At 53.9% G+C, this 22,296-nt stretch overlaps 1 protein-coding gene across 1 annotated transcript in view; it reads left to right on the top strand.

The window, feature by feature from the left end:
• Positions 1-1,712: 1,712 nt before the first annotated feature.
• MYO7A (myosin VIIA) overlaps positions 1,713-22,296 on the top strand; it is an 88,729-nt gene continuing 68,145 nt past the window's right edge. Inside the window, exons 1-4 of the mRNA XM_055094711.2 lie at positions 1,713-1,956; positions 4,062-4,125; positions 16,189-16,302; positions 21,281-21,433. Of these exons, the coding sequence (XP_054950686.2) occupies positions 4,108-4,125; positions 16,189-16,302; positions 21,281-21,433 (285 nt within the window). The 5' untranslated portion in view covers positions 1,713-1,956; positions 4,062-4,107. The remainder of the gene's footprint in view (positions 1,957-4,061; positions 4,126-16,188; positions 16,303-21,280; positions 21,434-22,296) is intronic.

Raw genomic sequence — 22,296 nt, forward strand, 5'->3', positions numbered from 1 at the left:
GGGCTTTCGGGGCACAGGAAGGTGTGGGGGGACCAGAGCGGAGGCTGCTGAGGGCAGATGCAGGCATCTAGGGCCAGGAAGCTGGTGTGGTGGTGGGGAGAAGCAGGGTTGGGATGACTGAAAGCAGAGTGGACGACTCAATGAAAAACGACTTGGGAGACGGGGTGAGTGCAGTGTGAGGGCAAAGTGAACCGAGATGCCTCGCTTTCTTCATGGGACTGAGAAATAGGCATTGCAAATCGTGTGATCTGCTTAGCATAGTGCCTGGTTCATAGCATGGCTGAACACAATGTAGCTGTCATCCTGGTGTTTGGAGGCCGCCCTGTCCCCCATAACCTGCCCACCTCTCTGCCCCATTCCCACAGCTCACTGCATTTTGTCCCTGCTGCCAGTCGTGTGCCATGGGCTCTCCTGTGCTCCCCCGGGGTCTCATTTCCCCATCCGTGTAGGGCTGACGCCACTGGCCCCGCCCAGCCTGGGAGGATGGAGAGGGGGGACTTGAGGAGTGGCCGGTACTGGGTTTCGGCAGCAGGTGCAAATCCCAGGTGGGGACTGTGTTCCAGGGACTCCTGGACTCCTGTTAGGCCAGCAGGCTAAGGGGCAGACGGCATCCTGGGGTCTTCCTGGGACAGGGTCGTCGGGTCTGAGGGGACCCAGGCCCTAGCAGAAGCTGACTCCTGTCACGGTCACTTCCCAGCGGTGCTCAGCCCGCCTGACGGAAGCAGCTGGGCAGTGGGGCCTGTGACCAGCAGGCGGCGCTGGCGAGCTATAGCGCCCCTTTGGGCCCCCACCCCACCTTCTGGGCAGCTTCCCTGCAGACACCCCAGTTACGGGGGCTAGGGACCCAAAAGACATCCTTTTGCCACCCAGAGCTGCCCTGGCGAGGTGCACTATGGGGCCGCCGACAGGTGCGTGGCTGCCGAGGGCGGAAAGGAGAAAGTGTCATGTCCCGATAGGGCCGCGCGAGGTCTCCATCCTCGACAACGCTAATAACAAAGACGTGTGCTCCTCTTTGCTTGGTTCCCCCCACTCCTTTAAATCACAGATTTCACTTCAGTTTATATGTGTCGCTGTCACACGTGGGGTGGCTCCCAGTCAGCTGGTTTGGCAAAGTTTCTGGATGATTACAGAATAACATGTGTCCCCAACCCGCAGAGCAGGTTGTGGGGGCAATGTTGCATTGACCAGCGTCAGAGAACACACATCAGAGGCAAGGGTGGGTGTGCAGGAGGGAGAAGGCGCAGAAGGCAGGGCTTTAGCTCAGCACTCTCCCTCCTGCCATGCTCTGCCTGACCGTTCCCTCTCTGAGTCCCAAACAGCCAGGTAGAGGAGGAGGAAATGGGGTTGGAGGAGGGCGGCGGGGCTGAGACCCCAGCACATCAGTGATTAAGTCAGGATCAGGTGCGGTTTCCTGCTCAGGTGCTGAGACAGCAGGCGGTGTCCTGCAAACAACAGGAGGCACCTGAAGCCAGCCTGGGGGGCCCACGCCCAGGTGCGGTGCATTCAGCAGCACATCCAGAGACAGACCCCAAGGACCCCGCCTCCCTATCGGCAGCCAGTGCTCTGCACAGGGCCCTGAGCAGCCTCTGGACATTAGTCCCAGCCCCAGCACGGCCCGTCCCCCACGCTGATGTCACCGCACCCAGACCTTGGAGGCCCCCTCCGGCTCCGCCTCCTGGGAGAAGGCTCTGGAGTGAGGAGGGGAGGGCAGCAGTGCTGGCTGGACAGCTGCTCTGGGCAGGAGAGAGAGGGAGAGACAAGAGACACACACAGAGAGACGGCGAGGAAGGGAAAGACCCAGAGGGACGCCTAGAACGAGACTTGGAGCCAGACAGAGGAAGAGGGGACGTGTGTTTGCAGACTGGCTGGGCCCGTGACCCAGCTTCCTGAGTCCTCCGTGCAGGTGGCAGCTGTACCAGGCTGGCAGGTCACTGAGAGTGGGCAGCTGGGCCCCAGGTAAGGATGGGCTGCCCACTGTCCTGGGCATTGGGAGGGGTTTGGATGTGGAGGAGTCATGGACTTGAGCTACCTCTAGAGCCTCTGCCCCACAGCCACTTGCTCCTGGGACTGGGCTTCCTGCCACCCTTGAGGGCTCAGCCACCACAGCCACTGAATGAAACTGTCCTGAGCCTGGGAAGATGGATGTGTGTCCCCTGGAGGAGGGAAGAGCCGAGGAGCATGTTGTCCATCGAATCTTCTCTGAGCTGGGGCTGGGGTTAGTGGCATCCTGGGGCCAGGGGAATAGACATGCTGTGGTGGCAGAGAGAAGAGTCCGTTCTCTCTGTCTCCTTTGCTTTCTCTCTGACACTCTTTATCTCCATTTTTGGATAAGTCACTTCCTTCCTCTATGCCCCAAATATCCCATCTGTGAAATGGGAGTATGAAGCCCCACCAGCCAGGGTTGTGGTGGGGAAGAGGTAAAATCAGCTATAGACATAGCAATATAAATACAGTCTATGCCCCCTGTTGTCAGTTGGAAAAGAAATTAACTTGAACGTGGTCTAGTTCTCATTTTTAGAAATAAAATGTATGTCTGGTCATTTTAACATGTGGCCCTTAAATTTCATGCCCTCACCACTCTCCTCCATCCCTTGGAGCCCCATGTCTCTAGTGAAAGCGCTGGCTCTGCCCCCAGCCCTCATGGCTCATGCTGGCATAGGGCACCGGCTCCACAGCCTGGGCACCATCTTCAGACAAGTGCCCGGTGGCAACTGCCTGCTGGCCCTGTTGAATCCACATCTCCACCAGGCATCCAGACTAGTTCAGGTCTCTGGAAGGACTGTGGGTTTGCTGTGTCCCAGAGCTCCAGGGCAGGGCTCAGGGCTCAGATGTCGGGCAGTGTCATGGGCAGAGGATCGAATGCCCCAGCGGCTCTGAATGGGCCCTTGTGAAAAATTGATGCGCATTCTAGGAGACAGGTTGGGAGCCAGAGGGGCCTCATACCAGGGCATGTAGGCTGGGGCTGCCTTTTAAGCTCCTTCCTGAGCCCATCTCTGGGTCTGGCCCTGTGCTGGACAAGGCTGGAGACAAGGCAATGTCTCAGACCCTCTCCCACTGGCCACATCCTGCCCTGGATCAACTCGCCAACTTTGGGGGCAGAGGTGGGACTGACCCTTACCCTGATAACATAATGCATATAGTCAAAATGGGATAAAGGGGAATATAGAGGCTCTTGGCAGCTTGGGGGTGGTCAGGGAAGGCTTCCTGGAGGAGGTATCATCTGAACTGAGCCATGAACCATAGGTGGAAATTCACTAGTCAAAATTTCAGGTAGAAGGGCCAGTGTATGAAGGCCAGGAGATGGCAAGAGCTGGCGTATTTCAGGAACAGTGAGTCACTGAGGATGTCCAAGTATAAGGGTAGGAAAGGGAGTGAGCAGTGAGAGAAAAGACTGAGGCATCAGCAGGGGCCAGATTGTGCTGGGCCTAGGGGGGCGGGCCCAGGCCCGGGCCCGGGCCCAGGCCCAGGTGCGGTGCATTCAGCAGCACAGCCAGAGACAGACCCCAATGACCCTGCCTCCCCGTCGGCAGCCAGTGCTCTGCACAGAGCCATCCTGAGGGCGGTGGGTGGTCTTGAGAGGTTTCAGGCAGGGTGTGCTGTGAGCAGGTCATGCCCAGCCCTTGACCTTCTGCTCAGTCAGGCTTGTCCTTGTCACCCACATTCCTGGGGCAGTCCCTAAGCTGAGTGCCGGAGATTAAGTCCTAGTCCTAAATTTGCTCTGGCTAGCTGTGTGACCCTGGGGAAGTCTTGGTCCCTCTCTGGGCCCCTTTGCCGTAGGTCCCTGGTGGGGCCAGACTTGCTACTTTCTAGGAGCCCTTTGGGAATCTCCGAATGACAGTGGCTGAGAGAAGAATTCAGCTGCTCTGGGCAGTGGTGCTGGTGACAGTGGCTGAGGCTCAGGTCACACAGGCTGGTTAGTGGTCAGAGGGAGAGAAGCCAGGGAGGGTTCCCTTGAGGGAGGAGGAGGTGGGGCTTTGGGAGGAGCCCAGGTGACCCCAGCCAGGCTCAAGGCTTCCAGGGCTGGCCTGCCCAGAAGCATGACATGGTCTCTCTCCCTGCAGAACTGTGCCTGGCCCAGTGGGCAGCAGGAGCTCCTGACTTGGGACCATGGTGATTCTTCAGCAGGTCAGTGTTCCCACCTCTTTGGGTGGCCTGTTCTCCCCAGGCCATATCCCCTCATCCATATGCTTACCCGTGGGACACCCTCCCCAGGGTGTTCTCTTGGAAAATTCCTGCCTAGGCTTCCAAACCCAGCCCTCCAGGCCGAGGCCTAGTCTGAAACCTGTTCCCTCTGCTGTGCCAGCTGGGGTTTCCTTCTCTCACTGGCTCACCCCACTGGGCAGAAATGATTTTATTTACACACATCTCTGGATCCCAGGCAGTGGAACAGCATGTGCAAAGGCCCAGATGTGGGAAGGTCCCTGGGGAAGAGGAGAGGAGGTTGGCAAGGCTCCCAAAGCCAGGCCAGGAAGGGCCCTGAGCCCAACTTATTCTTAGGGCCTTGGGGAGCAGTGACTGGAGGGCGGGGGGTGACAAGGCTTGAGCTGGAGCCCCCTGGGATTTTATGGGAAGAAGCAGAGGTGCTGCCCCGAGCTGAGTCCTCCAGCCCCCCTTCCTACTGAGGGCCACAGTGGCCTCTGACCCTCAGCCCTTCCCCGTGATCAGTCTGAGGCTCTAATGAGCTCCTGGTCTCCAGAGCAGGAGCCAGGAATGTGGGCCCTGAGCCAGGTGGGCCTGGCAGCAGGCCGTAGGGCTTGTGGGGCTGTGCATTGTGGGGGCTTGGCCAGCAGCTTCTCGGTCTCCAGGGTCACCAGAGGCCAATGGCTCAGCCTTGCCTGGCCACCCTGAAGCTGCACGGACCAGCATGTTTGCATATGAGTGTGTGCGTGTGTGTGTCTGTGTGTGTGAGTGAGAGGCAGGCTTCAGGGCAGCATCAGGACAGACATTCTTCTATCCCAGGGGCTGGAGGAGACCCCCTTTAGAGCCCCTTGGCCTGAGAGCCTGTTCAAACGCCCATTAGAGATGGGCAGGATCTAGGAGAGGAAAAGTCCATTTGCTGAGTGTTTGCTGTGTGCCAGGGCCTGGGTCCCCATAGCCCTCCAGGGGCGTCCTCCCTCAGGGGGCCTCTGAGGCAGGCCTCTGGCTGATGGGACCTCCTCACCACCCCCTCCTCTCCTGCCCCTCTGAACGCTGACCCACCTCCAGCTGTGGGTGGCCTCTGTTGGGAGCAAGTGTCTTGTAGGTGAATGCCTGTTCTGCCTGCCCTCAAGCAGGAAGTACACTCAGCTCCTTCCTTGGTCCTGAAGAAAGCCCCGGCCCTGGGGAACCGGCCAGCTCTGCAGTTGCACAGGCCAGGCCTAATGGGCTCCAGCCCAGGCTTTGCTATTGATGAGTGGGAGGGCCTTGGGCACGTTACTCAGCCTTCCTGAGCCTCAGTTTCCTCATATGTAAAATGAAGATTAAAAGCCTCTTTTCCCACAGCTGCCGATGAGAGGCTAAAATGCCATGTGGAGCTCCATGAAAATGCTTCTTCCTTCATCTGCTTCCCTGGTCTGCCCTCTCCTCCTCTCTTCCTGCCACATCCTTCCCGGTCCTGAAAGATCCGCGGAGTGCTTGGCTTCCCCTCTTGCCTGGCTGACTTCTGCTCAGGCTTCAGTGTGGCCTCTACTTCCTTCGGGAGGCTTCCCTGCTCTGCAAACCCCAGGGCCTGGTCCACAGTCCTCCTCCTTTCTCTGCCTACCTGGGGCTTCCTGATGAGCCCTGGACATGAGGGACAGCCTTCATCCTATTTCCCGTGGATCTTTCAGGATAGGGAAGGAACTGGCAGGAAGAGAGGAGGAGAGAGGCAGACCAGGGAAGCAGATGAAGGAAGAAGCATTTTCATGGAGTCCCAAATGGCATTTTAGCTTCACAATGGCAGCTGTGGGAAAACAGGGGTTTTGTTTGTTTGTTTGTTTGTGTGTGTGTTTGTTTTGAGACAGAGTCTTGCTTTGTCACCAGGCTGAAGTGCTATGGCATGATTTTGGCTCACTGCAACCTTCGACTCCCTGGTTCAAGCAATTCTCCTGCCTCAGCCTCCTGAGTAGCTGGGATTACAGGCACCCGTCACCACGTCCAACTAATTTTTGTATTTTTAATAAAGACGGGGTTTCACCATGTTGGCCAGGATGGTCTTGATCTCCTGACCTCGTGATCTGCCCACCTCGGCCTCCCAAAGTACTGGGATTACAGGCGTGAGCCACCGCACCAGGTGGATAGAGGTTTTTAATCTGCATTTTGCATATGATGAAACAGGCTCAGGAAGGCTGAGTAATGTGCCCAAGGCCCTCTTACTCAACAGCAAAGCACAAGATGGAGCCCACTGGGCCCGGCCTGTGGAACTGCAGAGCGGGTCGGCTCCCGGGGCTCGGGTTCTTTTTAGGACCAAGGAAGCAGCTGAAGCATACTTCCTGCTTGAAGGCAGGAGGAGCAGGCATTCACCTACTATTCCCTGCCCTGGAGGAGTTCCCAGACCTATGTGGGGAGACAGCTTAGAAACCTAGGAAAGGCACTGTGACAGTGAGTCTCCAGGGGGCACGGGGATGGGAGGGCACCTGGGAATGGGAGAGCCTTCTGCCCTCCCTGGGAGAGGGTGGACAGGGAAGGCCATGAGACAGCTGCAGCAGCCCCTCATGAACATACAGGGACCGAGGTCTCTGGAAGAAGGACTAGCCCAGCTGACTAGTGGCGCACCTGTGTGGCACACCTGACTCACATCTTTAAGGACCACAAGGAGGGCTTTTGTGCTTCAGTATGTCATGATTCCCAGCTTCACGGTGGGGCCAGGGTAGGGACTCTGTGTACTTGGCCCAGATTTGTGGGCAGAGGGAGGTTTGAAGATAAATTTGTGGGCTGTTGATAACAGTTGGATTGATGCTTTTAGTAAAATATAATGTCCTTCTTTGTTTCTTGTAATGATTTTGACTTAACATCTATGTCTGATAGTGTAGTCATCTCAACTGTCTTTTGGTTACTATTTGCATGGAATACTATTTGCATGAAATCCTTCTACTTTTAACCTATTTGTGTCTTTGGATCTAAAGTGGATCTCTTGTAAGCAGCATATAGTTAGATCATGTGGTTGGTTTTTGTTTTGTTTTGTTTTATTTTTATCCATTCTGCCAGTCTTTACCTTTTGGTTGGAGAGTTTAATCTATTTACACATGAAGTAATTACTGTTAAGGAAGGACCTCTGCCATTTTGCTATGTTTTCTGTATGTCTTATATCTTTTCCTCCTCAATTCCTCATTACTGCTCTCTTTTGTGTTTAATTGACATTTTTTTTCTAAAGTACTGTTTTGATTCTCATTTACTCTTCTGTGTATTTTAAAAGTTTTTTCCTCAATGATTATTCTTAGGTTTACAAATAACATCTTTTTTTTGAGATGGAGTTTTACTCTTCTCGCCCATGCTGGAGTGCAATGACACAATCTCGGCCCACTGCAACCTCTGCCTCCTGGGTTCAAGCAATTCTCCTGCCTCAGCCTCCCAAGTAGCTGGGATTACAAGCATACACCACCATACCTGGCTAATTTTTTTATTTTTAGTAGAGACAGGGTTTCACCATGTTGGTCAGGTTGGTCTCAAACTCCTGACCAAAAGTGATCTGCCTGCCTCAGCCTCCCAAACTGCTGGGATTACAGGTGTTAGCCACTGCACCTGGCCTACAAATAACATCTTAAATCTACATCAATATAGTTTAAGGCCAAATTAGCTTCAATAATAAATAAAAATTATGTTCCTTTATAGTTCTATCTCTCCCCCTTTATGTTATTTATTGTCCAAATTGCATCTTTATACATTGTGTGCCAGTTAACATAGATTTATCATTATGTTATACATTTGTCTTTTAAATCACACAGAAAAGAAAGTAGTTACAGACCAAAAATACAACAATATTTTTTTTTTTTTAAGAGATGGAGTCTTATTATGTTGCCCAAGCTGGTGTGCAGATGCTATTCACAAGTGCAATTGTGGTATACTACAGCTTTGAACTCCTGGGCTCAAGCAGCCCTCCTGCCTCAGCCTCCCAAGTGGCTGGGAGTACAGGCACCTATCACTGTGCCTGGTTAAATATGACTTTTCTATTTATCTATGTAAGTGCCCTTACCAGTGTTCTTTAATTTTTTTGTATGGCTTTGCATCACTGTCTACTGTACTCTACTTTTTTTTCCAATTTTGTATTTTTTAAAATACATATAACAACATGTACCACTTAACTTTTTTTTTTTTTTTTTTTGAGACAGAGTCTCACTCTGTCACCCAGGCTGGAGTACAGTGGTGTGATCTCAGCTCACTCTGCAACTTCTGCCTCCCAGGTTTAAGTGATTCTCCTGCCTCAGCCTCCTGAGTACCTGGGATTACAGGTCCCTGCCACCATGCCCAGCTAATTTCTGTATTTTTAGTAGAGATGGGGTTTTACCATGTTGGCCAGGCTGGTCTTGAACCCCTGACCTCAGGTGATCTGCCCGCCTCAGCCTCCCAAAGTACTGGAGTTACAGGAGTGAGCCCCATGCCCGGCCCCATTTAACCACTTTAAGTGCATAGTTCAGTGGCATTAAATACATTCACAATGTTGTGTGACCATCACCACTATCAATTTCTGCAATTCTTTTCATCTTGTAAAATAAAGATTCTATCCATTAAACAATAACTCCCCATTCCCCTCTCCCCACCACCCTTGGCAACCACCATTCTGCTTTCTGGTTTTGATTTGACTATTCTAGGTGCCTCACATAAGTGGAATCATACACTATTTGTCTTTTTGTGATGGCTTACTTCACTTAGCATAATATCCTCAAGGTTCATCCATGTTGTATTAATAGCATGTATCAGAATTTCCTTCCTTTTTAAGGCTGAGTAATGTTTTATTGTATGTGTATACCACATATTGTTTATTCATTCATCTATTGAGGAACACTTGGGTTGCTTCCATGTTTTAGCTATTATAATTAATACTGCTTTGAACATAGGTGTGCAAAGACCTCTTTGAGATTCTGCTTTTAATTCTTTTGAGTATATATCCAGAAGTAGAATTGCTGGGTCATATGGTAATTCTCATTTTAATTTTTTTAGGAACTGCCATAGTGTTTTTCACAACGTTTGTATTATTTCACATTCCCACCAGCAGTGCATAAGGGTTCCATTTTCTCCACATCTTTACCAATACTTATTTTCTGTTTTGTTTTGTTTTGTTTTGTTTGTAATAGCCATCCTAATGGGTGTGCAGTGGTATCTCATTGTGGTTTTGATTTGCATTTTCCTAATGATGAATGATGTTGAGCATCTTTTCATGTGCCTTTGGTCACTTTGTATATCTTTTTTGGAGAAATGTCTATTTCAGTCCTATGCCTTTGTTTGTTTGTTTGTTTTGGAGACACAGTCTCACTCTGTCACCCAGGCTGGTGTACAGTAATGCCATTAAACTCCTGCCTATGCCCACTTTTGAAATGGGTTGTTTGTTTTGTTGTTGTTCAATGTCTTTTAATCTTTAGCATGTCTTATAGGGCAGGTCAACTACTGACAAACTCTCTCAGCTTTTGTTTACGTGGGAATGTCTTCATTTCTCCTTCCTTTGTGAGGGATAGTTATGCCAGATATAGAATTCTTTCTTGACAGTTTTTTTATTCTTTCATCATTTTAAATATGCCATCCTACTTCCCTCTGGCCGCCGTGGTTTCTGATGAGAAATCAGCCGAGACTCATACTAACGATTCGTTGTATAGAATGAGTCACCTCTCTGTTGCTGCTTTCAAGAGTCTCTGTCTTTGCCACTTGTGGAGAAGAGGCCTATTCCTCCAGCTCAAGGGTGGTCTCAGTAGTCGTTCTGGAACCAGGCAAGGTCAGGTTCTTAGCACCTTGCAGGGTCTTCCCCAGGGGACCTCTCTTTAGCCACCAGCCACCAGACTTACTTTACAATCTCTTCCCTCTGTCCTCTGATTCTCTGAGTTTGCTGTTCCCTCTTCCTGGGATGCCCTTTCCCCTAATGTCTGCCTAAAAAAAAAATCTTAAAACCCAGCTGTCACCCCTAACACGACTCCCTTAGTTAACCATGGCTGGCACTCATATACATTTGGTCTAACAGGCACCAATCTAGGTGCATTACGCATCTTAACCTGTTAAATCCTCACGAGCACGTGGAAGCAGTGTCATTTTGTCACCTGACGGATGAGGAAAGAAAGGAACATAGAGGTTGAGGAACTTGCCCAAGGTAACACAGCTTGTGAGTGGCTAAGCTGGGATTGAAACTAAGCCATCTGACTCCAGGGTCCAAACTCTTAGTGGCCATGCTATCCTATGTCTCCGGGACTGATCTGCCTCTTATCTGGTGGTACCATCCTTATCTGTGCCTGGGTCTGTCCACCACACCAGGCTGGGAGCTCTGAGGACATGTCTTGTTAACAGTGTCCTCTGTACTTTAGTCTGAGCCTGTACTCAGTGAAGGTCGGTTATATGAACTCGTGGTAGAATGCCTGGAAGCTCACCACCAGCACTTCCTTGTGTCTGAGGTCTGGGTCCTGTCCCAATGTACTGCTGTAGATGGGCGGGGAGAGATAGGTGTGCCTGTTTTCGGCTTGACTGGGGGAAGGACCTCTCCTGAGAGCGGTGTCCCTGAGAGGTCACAGGAAGTGAGTGGGAATCACTGATCAGTCAGCTTCGTGCTGGGCAGCAGAGCCCTGGGTTCCCAAGGCTGGGACAGGGAGTGGGGTAGAACTGGGCCCATCCTGGGTGGCTCTGAGCCCTGTGTGAGGCATCATCGTCTTTTTCGTTGCCATTCCCCCGACCCAGTCCCTCGCCCCCACTCTCTGCCGTTGTTCATTTGTTGGGGAGCAGTTGGCTTCCAGGATACTAGGCAATGCAGAGAGCCACAAATGCAGACTGGAGGCCTTGAAAAGAGAAGAGGAAGAAAAAGGAGGAAAGAGGGGAGGAGGACAAAGATAGGCAGGGCAAGGCGAGAAGGAGGGAATGGGAGAGGAGTCACAGGGGCCTGGGCCTTCCGGACCCTCGGGATGGGACGGTGGCCTCTGGCTCACAGCCCAGCGTGGACCGACGCCTGGTGTCCAGCCCTGTGTGGCTGCTAGGACACAGGAGGCCAGCTTGGCCCATTGCAGGGAGAGCTCTGAGCCATCGAGGTGGTTCAGCTGTCCTGGGGAGTTCAGGGGACCCCACACCAGGCCTCCAAGGCCTCTTCTGCAGGATGGACGTGGGCTGCTATTTGACCTCGGGGGCTGCGGGAGGAGGACATAGACTCTTCAGGGGCTTTCCGCCAAACTTACCCCAGAAGGAAACTGTATCTGCCCTCACTCCCCAGAGGCAGCCAGGGAGCCAGAAATATCTTCAATCCATCTCTCCTTTAGTCTTAAAAACCCCGGGAGTTTACCGCGTTCTAGTCCGTAACATCCTCGTGTTTCCTTCCATAGAAAACATAGAAAAAAACATGACGATTTTTTCCAAAGCTGCCGTCAGGTGCGGTGCCAGGTGCCACGTTTATCCCGGGCCTACCGCCGCGGTGCCAGTGAAGCCGCCTGGGATTCCGGGCAAAGTGGGGCTGTGGGGGGTTCGGCCGAGACGGAGGGGGCCGGGGTGGCGCGGGCGCCCCCTCGCCGTCCCGCCCGCGGGCGTCACCTAAGCCGCCGTTGCCATGGGCCCGCAGCAGATGGCCCGGTTTAGGGTTCCGGGGCGGGCGGCGCGCACGGGATTAGGTGAATTAGGGAGCCGGAGCAGTGCCGCCGTCGCCGTCGCAGCGCCATGGAGGACCCCGCCGACCCTGCCGACCCCGCGCGCATCCCGCAGCCCGGCAAGTGGGCGCTGGTGCGCAGCCTGAACCAGGCGTTCAAGACCTACGCCGTCCTGCCGGTGAGGCCCAGGCCAGGAGGGGAGAAGGGAGGGGGAGGGCGCCTCGCCCCGGGCCTCAGTTTCCCCGCCTGTTAGAAGCTGGGCGGGCCACAAACAGGGTCGCTAGGCTTCAGGGTGTGCATGGACTGCGGCCCTAGGATGCCACCTGCGGTCTCTGACCTCCCCCAGTGTGAACTTGGCCGCGGCTGCCCTTTCCTAGGAGGGGAGGTTTTGCATCTGGGAAACCCAAGCCAGGCAGGCCAGGTCTGGGCGGGGGTGTCCTGCATTTGCTGAGATCCAGAGCAGGGAGCACCTCCAGGTGCACAGAGGGACCCCCAGCCATAGTTTATGGACTGGCTGACCGCTGATGGAAGAGAAAGCTAGGCCCACTGGTCTCCTCTCCAAACTATGTTTAGCAACTAGACACTAGCAAGATGCTTGGCTCACGTTTCCCATCTGTGAAAATGGGGTGATAAAACCGGTGTCCCAGAGTGATCATGAAGATAACGAGCGGCAAAATGTCCTGAAACCGATTCCTTTTCACTCCACAAACAGGGACTGGCCCCAGGCCTGGTCCCAGAGGAAGGAAGAGGCAGAAAGGGCTAAGGCCCTGTGGGGAATTATTAATATTGGCTCGAGACCGGCTTGATGCCTGGGAGGAAGGAGGGTAGACAGAAAGAACAATGTGCATTTGCGTGGGTCTCTCATCTTTACATGCACTGACTCCTTCCATTTCATGGCTGGTGGAAACTGAGGCCCAGAAAGATTGAGTGCCTCACCCAGAGAGACACAGCGTTAGTGGTGGAGCTGGGACTATAAGCCAGATCTCCTATGTGTTCACTGTGGATATGTGCTGGCTTTCCTGGGGGGAGGCCCCACAGGGGTTTTGGAGTACCCCTGAGAACATCTGAACAGACCCATTCTAGGAAGGCACGACTCTGGGGCTGGGAGCCTGCATAGCTGGCAGGGCCTGGGAAACCCTCTGCCCTGGTCATATATTTGATAGGAGAAAAGCTGGGACTTGCCCCACGTTACACAGCCACACTAAGGCATGTGTCGTGTCACAAACGAGATCTTCCATTCAAGATGAGTACCAAGCAAGGCGCCCCATACAGTGTGTAAAGTTGTCACGGAACATGGTGTAGGAATGGGGCCAGATGCAGTGGTGGGGTGCCTGGGGCTAGCCATGGGGATGGGAGGGGGTGGTGGGGTCCTACCTGGAGCCTGGTTCCCCATTCTCACCTCCCTCCTGCCTCTCAATGAAGCTTCATCTTCTTTCATGGCTTCCTTCCTCCCTTCCTTCTCCCTCTGAGCCAGTGACTCCTGACCCACCCTGATTTTGGTCCTGGCTCTGTCCTCCAGATGCTAATAGTCCTGTCAGTCACTGATTTGATGAGTGACTGTGGCCAGGTTCCTTTCTCTCTTTGGCCCTCAGTTTCCTCGGCTGTAAAATGAGGATCCTTACAAGCTGCCTGCATTGCGATGCTTCAAGAACTTTCCCTAGGGCCGCAGGAATATTCCCCTTCAGAAGTCCTAAGACCCCAGAATTCTCCCTGAAGCCTCTCCCCTGCCATCTGAAACTGTTTCCTCAAGTCTGGCCTAGAGCAAGATAGTTTGGTCACTGCCCTCTGTGACAGCCCTAAGTAAGAAGAGTTGTAGTCATGTCTGTTTGCTGTGTGGCCCCAAGAGCTTCACTCAGCCTCTCGGAATCTCCATTTCCTGCTCACATGAAGTTTTTTTTATTTTGGTTATTTTATCTTCTCCCAGGGGAAACAAACATTTTCTGTGTGCCAGGCCCTGTGCTGGGTTGAGGGATACAGGTGACTCAGAGAGACCCCTGCCTTCCAGCTGCCCTCAGCCTAAGTCTCTAGCTTGCCTTCAGGGCCCTTGAGCCATCTGGGCGGGGAGGACTCTATCAGTGTTTCCTGTTTTGCTCAGTGAGCTGCATGTGGGACTGGGCCCAGGGAATGTCAGGAAAGAGCCCTGGATTTGGGGTTTGTCAGACCTGGGCTTCAGTCCTGGCTCTGCCACAAAACAGCTGTGTGACCTTGGGCACGTTTCTTGACCTCTTTGAGGAGAGAAATTGGAGACAGTCCCCTGGCCACACGCTGTTGCCCACAAGCGAACATGCTCCCCACCCCTTCTCTCTCACCGAGGCCCGTTCTGGGCTGGGCTCTGGGGAGCCACAGATCAGGGACTCAGACCCAGCCCCGCCCTAGGGAGCTCCAGGCCAGTGGGGAAGGGCAGCAGACCCCGTGTGGGGTGGCTGTCAGGGGTAAGCCCAGGGTCAGGGAGTGCAGCTGGGGCTTGGACACAAGCAGCTGTGAGGATTATATGGGGCAGTTTACGGGATGCAGCCTGTGGAGCCCAGGCCCACAGTGAATGCTCCGTAAACAGTTCTCTTCCATGCCCAAGCCTCTCCAATTTTTCTTACTTTTTCTGGGAGGAAGTTTGGGTTTGGGACTAGCCTGACTCTATCATGTGCCAACCTCCCATTCACATGAAGAGAGGGTCCACAGGGGCAGCTGTGGCTGGAAGACAGCACATAGATGGCAGTGGTCCCATAAGACTATAATGCCATATTTTACTGTACCTTTTATGTGTATGTTTAGATATGTTTACATACACAAATACACACCATGGATTATGACTGCCTATAGTATTCAGTACAGTAGCAGGTTGTACAGGTTTGTAGTGTAGGAGCAAGAGGCTACCCCATCCAGCCTAGGTGTGTAGTGGGTTGTACCATCTAGGTTTGTGAAGTACACTCGATGACTTCATATGTTTGCATAGAACTTATCTCTGACATTAACAATGCATGACTGTAGCTGGTTCTGATGGGAACAAGAGGAGGCTGAAACAGTAATGAGTTGGTCTTGGACTCACTGAGTTCAGCCTTCACTGAGAAATGTGGGAATTGAGGCTCAGAGAGGTCAGCGACTCACCCAAGGCCGGGCAGGGCCTGAAACCCAGTCTTCTGACTCCTAGCCCAGAACAGATTCTGTCGGACCATTACCACGGTTTACTTCACTGTGAATCAGTTTTATAAGTTGTTACATTTTTTTTTTACTTGATATTAGGTTATATTCTTATTAGAATGTCCCAACTCCTAGGGAGTTGGAGTACCACCCAAAAAAGAATACTTTTATTAGGATTAGAATAAAATCTAAGCTTGTATCCCAAGGCCAACAAAGGGCCTATGTGTCCTGGACCCTGCCTACTTCTCTGAGCTCTCTCTCGCCCATCAGGTCCTACCTCCTGGCTGTTCCTTTCTGTCGCAGGGCCTTTGCCTGTGCTGTTTCCTATGCTGGGATTACTGTCCCCTGCTTTTCCCTTGGCTGACTGCTTGTCACCCTTCAGGTGTCAGCTCAGCGATTCCCTCCATGGAGCAGCTCCATTGGCTACTGGGTCTAGGTTGGTTGGCTCTGTCATTCTCCACCATTGGCTTGTTTGTTTCCTTGACAGCACTCACCAGTATCCAAAGTGATCGTGCTGATCTATTTGCTCAGTTGTTTGTCACCACCTCTAACTAGAACGTAGACTCCATAATCACTGCTCAACCCCCAGCATTTAGATTAATCAGTGCGTTGCACTCAGTAGGTAATCAATACATGTTTGTTGAATCCATCAGTGCTGAATGTGGTTGTTCTTAGTCCATTTCTCTGACTTGGGATTTTACGTTTGGCTCTCACGATCCCTTGCTGAATGAGTAGTGAGAGTCAGGCCCCGGGCCAGATGCCGCAGGGGACACAAAGCGACATCCTCCCCCAGGATCAGGGCTCTCTCCACATGCCAGAAGACAATGTGGCTGAACCCTTCTCTAGTGCCCAGCACGGAGTGGTGTCCCTGTGAGGAACCTGTCATAATGATGATAAAAATCAGCCCTGGAGGTGAAGGAGGCTGCAGCATTCACCCACTGTCTGGGTGTCCTGTGGTGTCATGTTAGAGAGGAAGTGGTTTGAGTGGTCTGGTGTTTCTGTCTAGACCCCAGTGAATCTGTCATACACATGTAGGGTGTAGATCCATGGGGAGAGCTGGGCTTTGAGAGGCCTTGGCTCTCTCTGAGCCTCTGCTAAGTCATCCATAAAATGGGAATATGGCTGTTCTAGAGGGAGAATTGATGAGATTGCATAAATGCCCAGCCCAGGGCCTGCACTGCTCCAGAAGGTTGCTAGTAAGTGTGAGTCCCCTTCTCTTCCCCCTTCTGTGGTTGGCTCAGAGCCTCTGATTGTAGCAGAGGGATATAGGGCTGCCTGGAAGGGGCTCCAATCCCCCTCCCTGCTCACCTGGGCTGAGACTCTCTCTCGCCCATAGGGGGACCATGTGTGGATGGACCTGAGATCGGGGCAGGAGTTCGACGTGCCCATCGGGGCGGTGGTGAAGCTCTGCGACTCTGGGCAGGTCCAGGTGGTGGATGATGAAGACAATGTGAGTAGTCCCCTCCCTCCTCCTGCCCCATGCCTTGGGATCAGACCCGGGCTGACAGCTGCCTTGATGCAGGGAGATGATCGAAAGGAGATGGAGGCCATGCCCATGCCCCCACTTCTGCCTCTCAGATGCCCCCTTCCATGAGCTTTCCCCAGCACCCCAACAAGAGGGAACCCCCTGCCTGCCTCAGGCTACTTGTTCTGTTTCCACAAGCACTTCAGTCCACTCTGCATGGTGTTAGAGATGTGTGTGTGTGTGGTGGGGTTTGAGTGCAGGGGGAGCAGGCTAGGAGCTCCTCAGACACAGAGGTGCTTTGGGGGCAGACTGCATTCAAATCCCATCTCGTCCACTTGTTAGCTGCGCAAACTTGGCCAAGTGTCCTTCCCTCCTGAGCCTCAGTTTCCTCTTTGTAAAATGAGGATAATAATACGTATCTCACAGGGCTGTTGACCCATACATGAGATCACACGTGTAGAACACCTCAGTGAAGTTAGTGCTAGTCTGAAAGTTAAATGAACGCCCACAGCCTCACTGTGTTGGGTTACTGACATCACATGAATCCACTGTCCACCTTGACACTGCTCTGGAAATTGGTCTCACAGATTAACCCTTTATCTGTGGCCCAGAAGGAAAGGGACCCCAGAAGTGTAAGTTTTCTAGGTAATGATAGTGGAGCCTTGGGGAGGGAAGGAGAGGTCTGAAGTCAGGGGCCTGCCCCGGAGAAGATGGCTGGTTCACGTGAGGGCCCGGAGGGGAAGCCCTGGGGCCTCTGAGCATGCGTGCACATGTGTGTGTCACTGGGGGTATGCAGATGGGGTGCAGAGCACACAGGGGCAGCTTAGCAGGGATATGAAGAACCCAGGGAGATTCAGCTCTGCCATAATGGGGGCTGTGCCCTGCGGTGTGCCAGGGGCTGGGACACAGAATTGGACTGAGTCCCTGTCTTAGCCTCCTGGTCTGAGGGAGGAGAGTCAGGAGAAAGAGGGTGCAGGGACTTGAAACTGAGGCTCTGCTGGGGACGACGGGAGGGCTCAGGACCCTCGAGGCCAGGTGCTTGACAAGGAGTGGGCAGGAGCATCCCAGATATTCCTGCAGCCCTCAGGTGCATCCCCTCAGAGTTTGCAAGACCCTTTAACCCAAGTTCTGTCTTTGGACTCTCATGGCATCTGTGGAAGGCAGGGAGGGAAAGAATTGTCATCCCATGAGGAAACTGAGGCACACAGAGGGACCACACAGCCAGTCACACAGCTAGTAAGTGATGGTGCTGGGATTAGAACCCAGGACCTCTGTCTTCTATGCATGAGTTTCCCCTGTCAGCATTATCTCAGCGGCGACTTTGGGGCTCAGATTCTGCTAATCACATTTTTGGCTCTTGGGCCGTAGAACCCAAGGCCTGCAATATCATTCCAGAGGCTCCAGTTCTAGGACCCTCTAGGAACCTACTATGAGGGTGCAGCCACAGAAGGGGAGGCACAGGCTGGGTGGCAGCATAGACGGGCCTGCTAACCTGCCCAGAGCCCCCAGGGTGGGGACCAGGGACTCTGTCTGCAGGCTTGAGTTTCACCTGGGTCATGTTGCATGTCAGATGGTGTCCCGTAACTGCGTCACCAAATCCCAAAGGTCCCCTCCCGCTTCTCCTCCACCCAGGCCCTGAGAGTGGGGGCTGCAGGAGGGGTGGGCATGACTGGCTGGCAGGGGCAGTTCGGGAGGCTGGGGTTTGCATCTGTGGCATTGGACCCCCAGGGCTTCCAGACCCCTCCTTCACAAGCCTTTCCCACCCCCATTCCGTCCCCTCCCTCCCAACTCCAGGCTGTCATCTCTTACCCCTCTGTCTGCCCACAGACTCCTAGCAACTTGAGAGCAGGGAACAGGCCAGTCCCATCTGGTTCCCCAGAGTTCATCAAGGGGTCTGCCCAGGGAAGGCTCTTGGCAAAGACTCGCTGAGTGATGAATGAAAGGTTATGGTTTCAGTCCCCACTGGAATCCCAGTGTCTTGCCTTTGTCCAAGCCATTTCTGTTGCCAGATACACCCCTCCTTCCCTTCCTCTAGGGAGCAAGCTGTCCCTGCTCAGTCCAGGCCAGCTCTTTCCCAAAGGCATCCCTGGTCCCTGGAATTGACCGTGTTCCCTTCCCCCAGTTGCTGGCATTTCTTCAGGCCAGGCCTCAGCTACTGCCCTGGTTACACTTTGGCCCCTGGTAGGTACCTGTGGACCTTGACCTGCAGGGTGCTGGCCTCTGTTGGGACTCCTCCCACGCAGGAAACAGTGGGAGCGGTGCAGCTACTGGGCAAGTCATTTTACCTCTTGAGTCCGGCTCGTCACTGTTAAGTGGGGTCAGTGATTCTCTGTTAGGGATGTTAGAGAAGCAAATGTAAATCACAAGGCAGTAGAGTGACAATGCCCAGCTCTGGATGAGCATTTACCAAGCAGCAGCACTCTACAGACCTGGCAGGAGAAAGCTGTCAACAAAGATGGATGTCGTGATCACATCCATCAGTCCTCCCAAAACCCCTGGGAAGAAGGGATTCTTACTCTCATTCCCATTTCACAGCTGAGGACATGGAGGCTCAGGAGGGCAAATTGATGTGCTCAGGGGTCCGGGGTCAGGCCGTGGCTGAGCACTGTCAACCTGTGTGCTGAACTGTCATGGGGAGGGATGTGGGGACCTGAGGCTGGGGTCAAGTGGCGACAGCAGACAGCCTGCCCAGGAGCCCTCTCCCCTCCTGTCCACACTGGGGCCTGGGACAGAGGCAGGGAGCGGGGACCGCATGGGGGGATTTTCCAACAGGATCAGCTTGTGTAAGAAATAGGGTGCCTGGGAGAGAGGAATGTTCCACACGGGACTGGAAAGTCCAGGCAGGTTCCCTAACAGTACCCACCCCCTCGCCCTGGGGAGGCTGCGTGAGAGCCTGCCCTGCGTTGAAGTGCTGCTGGCCCAGAAGTGCCGTGGAGTATCAGGGAAACTGGGGTGGGGGGCTCTGTCCAGCGCAGCCCCTAATCCCCCTGAGGGCCTGGGCAGCCTGCCACCCTCCTCCGAGCCTGTTTTCTCATGTGAAGTGAGGGGGCTGGAATGGGGGACTTCTGGGGTCTGTCCATGACTGACTTCTGCCTCTCATTCAGACCTGGTCCCCCGCAGTCACCAGCCAGCCATCTGTCCCATCAGAGGCTCCCTGCCGCATCATTTGTGCCCGGCCCCTGTGTGAGGCACCGTGGCCTGAGATGTGGCCCTGGAGGCAGGGGGATGGCACAGATGGAGCATGTGAGGGTGGCCAGCACTGTCAGGGGAGGCTTCAGAAACTGGGAAACCTCCGAGCCAAGCCTCAAAGGCTAAGGAGAAAGAAGGTAGAGGGAACAGTGGAGCCAAGTCACAGAGGCCTTTGGGGACATGAAACCCGTGTTCCCTGGCTAGGATGTACCGGGGGTAGCTGGGATGGAGGTTAGGGGTCCTTGTGTCTAGCGCATGCTGGCCCTTGATGCCAGGCTGAGGAGCCCAGGGGAGTCAGGGAAGGGCTGAGAGCCCCAGAGTGACAGGGTCAGGAGGGTGCCTCAGGAAAGGCCCAGGGGACGAGGGATTTGATGGAAGAGCTGGAGGTAAGATGGGGACAGCAAGAGGCCGGGGCCGGGCCAGTGAGAGACGGTGGTCTCAATCAGGGTACGGGCTTGAGGGTGGCAAGGAGGGTACTGCCCACTCAGCCGCCTTTTAGAGGGTTGAATGGGCAGGACTGGGTGACCTATTGGACTGGGGTGGTGGTGGGGGGAGCTGATGTCCAGATTCCTGCTAGTGTCCAGCTGTTGGGGTTGACTATGCCAGGAGGGACCTGGAGGAGGAGCAGGTGGGGGAGGACATGGCATGTGCATCACATCTGCTCAGCGAGTCTCAGGGCCTGAGCTGGGAGGTGGCAGAGAGGTCCCCTTTCCCCCCAAAAGGCAGGTCCTGGGGCTACTGGGTCATGGCATTTGGGGATGGGAGGGCTGACGTACTCTCAGGCAATGGCCACACTTCCCTGAGAGTCTGGGATTTTGCAAAGGTGCTGGAGACCCTCTGGGGGCGGGGAGGGCCCCAGGGCCCTGAGGAAACCAGGGCTTTGCCAGCTTGTTGAAAGAGCTGGTGCACTTCCCAAATGCTCACCCATCTGCCACCACAAGGCAGCTGGGGAATATTGTGGAGTAAGGAGAGCTGGGCAGGCAACCTGTGTCCTCCACTTCAGCTCACACGTCCCAAGAGTTCACACCCCTTGCTCCCACAGGTCATCAGCAAGCCCCAGGAAATATCTCCTGGGTGGGTCCCCTTCTCCCCATCACCACTGCTACTGCCCTGCCTTCCAGCTTTCCCTTGAACGTGCCAAGCCTTTGCCAGCCTGAGGAGTTGTTTTGCTGTTCCCTGGGCCTGGAGCCCTCTGCCCCCCTCCCCCTAATCTTTTTACAGTGGTCTCTTTCTCTTCCTTCATGCCTCAGCTCATATGCCACCTCCTCGGAGGGGCAGTCCCTGACCACCACATCTCAAGCAGCTCCCCCCATGACTCTCCACCACATACGCCTGTTGAGGTATCCTTGGCACTATCTGAAATCACTTTTTAATGTTTTTTTTTCTTTCTTTCTTTCTTTTTTACCGGAGCCTGAATTTGAGACCAAGCTTGTCTACTTCTAATTATTACCCTTTCCACTCCATCCTGCAAAGGGCCTGAGGGAACTCTGATCCCCTTACTGACAACAGTCAGATGGGGCCAAAATCCCTGCCCTGCCCACCTCTTAGGTCTGCGAGAAAATCCCCTAAGAGAAGGAGCGGTCCTTGAGGGGTAGAGGTGGCTGGTACCATCCTGACTGAACCCTGTTAGAACTGACAGTGTTTGGCTGCCAGAGAGGTCGAGGCCCTTACCCGGGTTGGCACTCACCCCGCGCTCCCGCCCGTCCCGGCCCCTTCCCCTGAAGTGCGCAGCCTGGGCCCCAGGAGAGCACGCTGACGTTCTGGCTCCCCGCAGGAACACTGGATCTCTCCGCAGAACGCAACGCACATCAAGCCTATGCACCCCACGTCGGTCCACGGCGTGGAGGACATGATCCGCCTGGGGGACCTCAACGAGGCGGGCATCTTGCGCAACCTGCTTATCCGCTACCGGGACCACCTCATCTACGTGAGTGCCGCCCCACCCGGTGCCCGTCCAGGCCCCCTCAGGCCCCGCCCCGCCCACCTCGCCCCACCCCGCCCGACTTGCCTCCGGCCCCGCCCTGCCGGGGCCCTGCCTCCTGAGACTTTGTCCGCTGTGCAGCTGGACCCCGGGGCCCCTGCGGGGGCCCATCTGCCGGCAGCCGCTCGGCGGGGTCTCATCCTCTTGGGCTGTGGCTTTTGTAGTCTGTGGTTGGGGTGGGGAGCGGTTTGTACTACACAGTTTTCATGTGCCTCTCTAGGCCTTGAAACCAATGGGAGGCCAGGGCGGAGTCAGTGAGCGGCTTGGTGCTTTGCCCATGCACAGGAGGGCAGCTCTGCTGGGCGTTTGCTAAGGGACTAGGACCTGCCATCAGGCCTCAGGGCCAAGAGAGGATGGATAGGGATGGATGGATATCCTCAGGAGGGTGCTAAAGGAGGGAACATGCTCTGCTCCTCCACCCCTCAAACCTTGATATTAGAAACACACACACACACCACTCTCCTCCACCTTCAAATGGGGAGGACAAATAAAGATTTCTTCCCCAGCCAGGACAGAGCAGATTCCAAGAGGCTGAGCTCAGAGAAGAGCAGAGCAATAAGGGCCCGCGGAGATCATTTACTCTAGAGGTTCTCACACTTTTTGGTCACAGGGACCCTTTATGTTCTTAAAAATTATTGAGGATCCCAAAGGACTTTTGTGTACTGGGTTATATCTGTTGATATTTGCCATATTAGAAGTTAAAGCTGAGACATTTAGAAACGTATTAATTTTTGAAAAAGTAACCATAATAAATCTATTATAAGATAATATAAATAACATTTTTACTAAAAATGACATTTCCCAAAATA

The sequence above is a fragment of the Pan paniscus genome, chromosome 9, assembly GCF_029289425.2.
Source record: "Pan paniscus chromosome 9, NHGRI_mPanPan1-v2.0_pri, whole genome shotgun sequence".
Classification (NCBI taxonomy): domain Eukaryota; kingdom Metazoa; phylum Chordata; class Mammalia; order Primates; family Hominidae; genus Pan; species Pan paniscus.